Source organism: Etheostoma spectabile, unplaced genomic scaffold (genome assembly GCF_008692095.1).
Source record: "Etheostoma spectabile isolate EspeVRDwgs_2016 unplaced genomic scaffold, UIUC_Espe_1.0 scaffold00018824, whole genome shotgun sequence".
NCBI lineage: Eukaryota > Metazoa > Chordata > Actinopteri > Perciformes > Percidae > Etheostoma > Etheostoma spectabile.
Genome location: NW_022604498.1, coordinates 1 through 6,688, shown reverse-complemented (window position 1 = coordinate 6,688; position 6,688 = coordinate 1). Strand labels below are relative to the sequence as shown.

Genomic DNA, 6,688 nt, shown 5'->3' with positions numbered 1-6,688 from the left:
TTTGTAGGGTGGACAACATACATGTTAATTTGACTTAACCATTACAAGTTTGTACAGATTTGGAAAACAAAAGTAAACATACCAACTTTAAGGTTAGAGAGAGAGACAGGTTAGACTGCATAAACTCTGATCAAAATCTAAGGGTGCAGTTGTTTTCCTGGATTTAGCCTTAATCTGGTTTAAATCCTCCCACTTACATTGACTCAGACAGGTTAGAGAGAGAGACAGGTTAGATAGCAAGAAAAGTCAACTTAGACAGCGATACATTTGGAAATAAAACTTGTTTTGCTTAAATAACTGTTCCTTTTACTATTGCGAAACACAGTTTTGTCTGTTTATAGCATTAGGTCTTTGACAAAAACACTAATCATTTTGACTATGTATTGGTATGTAATTTACGGTGGTGTAAGGTCCTGGAAAAAGATTACAAATAGACCTTGAAAGTGCATGAAAAGTGCTTGAATTTGTAATTATATCCCTGTAAATATCCAAATGTTATTCTTAGGCTAACTGTCTGTAAGTTAAGCTAACACATGTGTTTCCCCCCCATAGGAAGTGAGCCAAGATTCTGATAGCGACACCGACGTATGTACCCCTGAGAGTTCACATGATGATGTTGGTGATGACCCAGATGTACCACCCCTGAAGAGAACTGACAGCCTATTTGTAAGTTTGAATAATTATAATTAGCTGAACACTAGAGGTAAACAATATTGGTAAATAACCTAATTACGATTTCTAAAACCAATATTGTAAAAGCTCTTTCTCTGCTGTATTATTCAACAAAGAAAAACAAGTTATAGTATAGTATAACTAACACGATATTAGATAGTATAAAAGATTAGATAACTGTTCTTTCCTTCCTGCATGTTATGATGAAATTAGGTGATGCCATAGATGCAAAAACTATTATAAACATATTTGTTGACAAGATGTTTTGCCAGATGCTTTAACAGTACCTCCAAATAATCCTTCAACGTACCACATTTTAACTTCCTGCTGCTTAGGGATCTCTCAATCAAAACAATGCATAGTAAACAGAGACTTATGACTTCTGTTGTGAAGTTACATGGAATTATGGGAGTTGTAGTTTTCATTGTTAAACACATTGTTGATTAGAACGCATCTGTTTAAAGATGAGATTGCACTTAATATAAGTATATTCATGTTGTTTCGAAACATTTATTCATGCCATTCTAATAAAATAGCTGCAGCTTCCCCAACATATTTAAGTTTTTCTTGATTTTATTTGTTTCGGTAGCTGATCAGTTAGTTAGCAAGAAAGCTTACCTTAGCCAGCAACTAAACCCACAATTTTACAAGCACATGTTGATTTTGCAGGTTAGCCTAGTGCGATTAACCATGGTCAAAACAATCATACCAAAAATAACTTTATGAGCATGTAACATTAAGCTGGATCAGTAAATATTGAAATGTATCATTAAATAAGGTCTCTGCTGTATTACTGTGTTGAAAGTGGCATGTAACCAATGACAAAACAATGCCTTCTGGGAGAAAGCAAGCTGTATTACGTTACTGAGTATCATTCTTTCTGTGTCATTGTATGATTTACAATTACTCTTGAATGTTTCATCTGGGTTCCCGAATTTCGATGGAAGTTAGATATACCAGCACAGATATCCGTGGGTTAGAAAATTGTTGGAAATATTTGGGATAGTGTAAGTAGACAATTCAACAGATTGCATAACAATCTTTTTTAGACATTTCAATGTAGAAATGTTACATATTGTATGTTTCATTAATTAGATTCAGTTTAATTAACTTATATTGCCCTATATTAGCCCTGTAGCTGTAAACACATCTTTGAGTGTATACAGTATGTTAAAACCTTATCCTAACCCCGTTTGGTGCGCAAAGATTTATCAGGATCAGTTACCCAGGTTTTAAGTTGGTCTTGTACAACAGAAGATTTGCATACATGTCTTCTTGCAGATAATTTAAAGTGTATGTTTCATTTCCAGCTTACCAGAGAATACCTTGAACAGATCTCTAAGATGCCTGATGGATCAGAAGCCTCTATGAGCTGCATTGAAAGCAGTTGTGATGGATATATTCCGCCAAAAAACTCAATACGTGGAAGTAGTTCAGAGGGATCTCAGGATCTTACAAACAAGGTTCCATTGGTTAAACAAAAGAAGCCAAAGAAGACGTACAAAAGAAAGACATTTGCCAGTACTAAGAGATCAGAAAGTGAACACTCTGACACAAGCCTGGAAAATGTGTCAGTACTGAAGCAGCGAAAAAGAAAAATTGGTGGCAGAGTACACAGTAAGAGGCATCATTGTCTGTACTGTCCCATGCAGTGCCATAGAATGGCAAGACATTTAGTCCGAAAACACAGCAATCAATCAGCTGTAGCAAAGGCAATCAGTTTTCCTTTGAACTCAAAAGAACGAAAACTGCATTTTCGCCTAATTCAAAATAAAGGAAACCATGCTCATAATAATGAGGTATTGAAAAATGGTAGGGGGACATTGATCCCAAGTTATCAAACTAAGGAACCAGTGAATGCAAGTGACTACATGCACTGCATTTACTGTGAAGCTTTGCTTAAAAGAAAGTCCTTATGGAGGCACGTGTCCAGGTGCAAACTTTCACGAAACTGTAGCACAACAAAACCAGGCCAAAGTCGGGTCCAATCACTCTGTGCCTTTGCACAACCCGTCCCAGATGGTGTTAGCAAAAAGGTTTGGGAGCTGACAAATGCAATGCAACAAGATGAAGTCACAAACATCATCAAAGAGGAGAAAAGCATTTTGAGATTTGGAGAACATTTGTATGTAAAGCTTGGACATGACAACACCAAACATGTGTACATTAGACAAAAAATGCGAGAAATAGGAAGACTTGTTCGACAAGCACAGAATGCTGGCAGACTGAAACATATGGAGGACTTCTATGTACCTTCCAACTTCAACTCTGTGGTTGAAGCAGTACGAGAGCTGGCTGGCTTTCATGAACACAGCAACAGCTACAAAACTCCGTCCTTGGCCTTAAAACTGGGTCATAGTCTCAAGAAGATTGCAGATATACTTCAGTGTGAAGCACAGATGGCAGAGTCTGACAATGAGGAATTTCTGAAGAATCTGGAGAGGAGCCGGAGTATTTATGAGAAAAAGTGGGATGTATGTGTGTCACCTTGTGCCCTACAGACTCTTAAAGAGGGGAGACAGACCACGAGCCTGGACCAAAACCAAATCAATCCTGAAGGTAAAGGAAGTGTTTTATGTATTTATATATAATAATGTGTATATATATACACATTTATTTTGTAATAATGTCTTTTGTCATCTCTGCTTTTTAGAGGAAGTACCAGAGGCTGTGGAAAGCGATCTCTCAGAGACAGAGGCACAGGAGTCATCTTTCAACTCTAGGTCATCAGGTGAGTTCCACATTTAACTGTTTTCCCTTTTCCATCCAGGGTACAAAGTTAGCACCCTCCACCAGCCAAATGCTGGTCAAATATTTGAGTGGTTGGTAAATTTTCTTTACTTACCAGCCATTCTATTGAATTTGAACATTCACAAACCATTTGGCTGGACAAAAATTTTAATTTTGTACTTACAAGCAATAGACATTAATAGCAATGGATGCTGAGTAAGCTTTAAGAGCAACCATATGCAAATGTCGTAACTTTTGGTTTTTTGTCAAAGGCTCATTGAGATCTAAAAAAAGACAGCCAATGACTGATGAGTCTGATGATGACATTGCACCCACAGGTATTCCATAAACTAGATACTTTTACATTATTTCCTTGCTTTTGAGTACAAGATTTTGTAATTTGATAAAACCTTAATTCATTTGTTAAACAGGATCTTCAACACCTAAGAGAAAAATGCTAGCTGTTGACAGTGATGATGACCCTAAAACTGGTATTTTTTCGCTGTGCTTGATATTTGTTATCACATGACTTTACGTCAGCTTTTAGCAAACTTTAGAAATTTATGATGAACAGTGCTTTCTTATTTTAACTAGGACCAGTACCCTCAACATCAAAGAAAATGGAAGCTGAGTCTGAAAGAAGTGACCCTAAAACAGGTATTTCACACACTAAATGTTAACCTTGCTATTTGTTAGTTACCTGCTTCTACAAAAAGAGTGGAATCAATGATTTATGCTAGCATTCTAATATTCTTTGATAGGGGAAAAACACCTTTTTCTTCTTAAACCAATCACAACCGTCCAATTTTAGATTTTTTTTATGATAATGACAGTCCTGCTTTCTTTATAAGACCTTGATAACATACTGTTATGCAAGGCTCTAGCTAGCTACATAAACATGAACTCAAGTTAAAGTTTTATTAAAATGTGTCACTCTACAAATCATTTTAGAGATTGAGAGGAAATTGTGCTAATAGTTTAACCTTCTGCTAATTATAACCTTTATAACTAATTATAAAGGCTTGAGAGTGTTCAGTTTCTAATACACACCTTGGCAAAGTTGAGACTGAGTTGCTTATTTTAAAATAAGCAACAGCAGTAGTTTTGTTGTTCTTCTTGACCCTAACCTACTGTACTGGGCAGTGTTATCTGCCACTGTAATACCCCTTTCACACCAAGGGATCAGTCAGGGTTATAGCCAGGTTGATTGTGTGTTTGAATGGGTTAACCCCAGGTGGGTTGAAAAAACAAAATACTGTGCTTAACTTAGTCTTCACTACGGACTTAACCATGTAGAAAACTAGGATGTTTACAGCAACAGCAGACTATTCCTTTCCCAACAGTCTGCTGGCAGTGGCCGCCCGGATGTTCACTAGTCTGCCTTTTGCAGAGCTGTAGCAGAGTTACAGGCAAAACTGCTCCTAATTGTCTTTTTTCTGTCTTGTTTCTTTAGAAACCTCAAAGAAGAGGGGTTGGTCACCTGCAGAAGTCCAAGCTGTGGAAAAAACGCTGAAAACGTTCATTGAATCTGGTAAAGTACCAGGAAAATCAAACTGTGTAGCCTGTATTAAGGCCTCCCCTGAAGCACTTAGAAGCAGAACATGGACGGCGATAAAGTTTTACGTTAAAAATCGCATAACTGCCATTCAGCGTGAAAGTTCAAGACGTTACTGACTTTCATTTTGTCTTGCATGTTGTAACTGATCATATTTTTTTTGGAACCCAGCAAAATGTTCTTTTTTGCTACTATCAGACTCGGTTTCCTTTCTCTTTGATGTTGAGGTTACTGATCTTGTTAAAAAAAGAAATCACTGTTCATCATGAAGTTCTAAATGTTCTTTTTGCTTGGCTCCATTTGTCCTAAGTAACTGCCGACTCATCGTAGCCTCTACTGCCATGTTGTGTTGGCTGTTGTTGGTGTAGTTTAAGTGGCAGAAAAAGCCTTGGAGCTGGTACTGGACTGTCACAAAAAAAGCAAAGACCGTTTAAATAAAGGTTGTGAAAATATAAGGTTAATTTGTCCCTTTTTTACAGTAGGTCTAGGCTTTTCCCCACCAGATCCATTTGGAAGAAAACATCAGGTATTTAAATCATTAAATTCAGTAAAAAAAAGCTTTGTAGAGCAGGTCTGTGTGTGGCATTGGGGATAGATTGACAAACATGTTTTTACTTATTAAATAAGATTATTTGTATTATTTGTACTTTCAATCATACTATTTAAAGGAGCATTGATAAACATGACAGTGAAATCAGCTTGTTTAAAGTTTGGATATGAAGGAATCTACTCTAATATGTTTCAATCTAACAAATTGCATGTCATGATTTGTGCAGTGCCAAACAGTGCTGTTGATTGTTTGCCAATACACATAACATGACTGGTCCCCAGGACGGACAAAAGTTCAGGTCTAGTCCCCAGGGGGGAACAAATTCAGGTCTAAAATTTATTTGAGAGTGTTTGATGTTTAAAGTCATTTTGTGTTAACAAAAAAATATAAAAAATTTAGCAGTTAAAATCATGTTTCTAGACCCTCTAGAAAGGGTGGATCCCATCAGGCTGCTGCCTGTCATTGGATCCCACGAGGTAATAAAAACGGGTATGTGTGTGTGTGTGTGTGTGTGTGTGTGTGTGTGTGTCCACAGTGACGGCTGGTTTGTTCAGCTGCAGCGCCCGAGGATTAAAACCCCCCCCCCGCCTCCGTCTGAACATCGTTACTGAGTTCAGACGGATTAAAGCTACTTGGTCCGTCATGGTCTGTCCTGCTACGGCCTGCTGTACTGGTCTGTCCTGGTCTGTCCTGGTCTGTCCTGGTCCGTTCTGGTCGTCCTTATCTGTTGGTCTGTCCTGGTCTGTCCTGGTCTGTCTGGTTCGTCCTGGTCTGTGCTGGTCTGTCCTGGTCTGTCCTGGTCTGTCCTGGTCTGTGCTGGTCTGTCCTGGTCTGTGCTGGTTGTGCTGGTCCGTCCTGGTTGTCATGGTCTGTCCTGGTCCTTCTGGTCTGTCCTGGTCTGTCCTGGTCTGTGCTGGTCGTCCTGGTCCGTCCGGTTGTCCTGGTCTGTCCTGGTTTGGGTTAACGTGGAGTCAAGAGAAGACAAAGTTTGGCCATTTTTTCATATAATGAAAGTAGTGAACTGATTGTTTATTTGACTGTTATAGCCTGTGTGGGTGTGGCGTTGTCTGTGGGGTGTGTGTGTGTGTGTGTGGTATGTAGGTGTGTTGTGTGTGTGTGTGTGTGTGTATATCAATTTATAGCATTGAAAAAATTATAACAGAACGCTAAAGAAAGTGGGG

The 6,688-nt window shown here is 38.4% G+C and overlaps 1 protein-coding gene across 1 annotated transcript; it reads left to right on the top strand.

Moving 5' to 3' along the window:
- The first annotated feature begins 231 nt into the window (after positions 1–231).
- Positions 232–5,076, top strand: LOC116682676 (uncharacterized). The gene is made up of 7 exons (XM_032509746.1): positions 232–666; positions 1,983–3,231; positions 3,326–3,403; positions 3,675–3,740; positions 3,834–3,893; positions 3,997–4,059; positions 4,856–5,076. The coding sequence occupies exons 2-7, from the start codon at positions 2,016–2,018 to the stop codon at positions 5,074–5,076; spliced, it is 1,704 nt and encodes a 567-aa protein (XP_032365637.1). The 5' UTR covers positions 232–666; positions 1,983–2,015.
- The last annotated feature ends 1,612 nt before the right edge of the window (positions 5,077–6,688 follow it).

Bases quoted from the DNA above. Each gene is read 5' to 3' on its own strand.
- LOC116682676 (XM_032509746.1), top strand. From the start codon at position 2,016: ATGCCTGATGGATCAGAAGCCTCTATGAGCTGCATTGAAAGCAGTTGT. The intron at 3,232-3,325 runs GTAAAGGAAGTG...TCTGCTTTTTAG, and splicing joins AAACCAAATCAATCCTGAAG to AGGAAGTACCAGAGGCTGTG. The intron at 3,894-3,996 runs GTATTTTTTCGC...TATTTTAACTAG, and splicing joins TGATGATGACCCTAAAACTG to GACCAGTACCCTCAACATCA.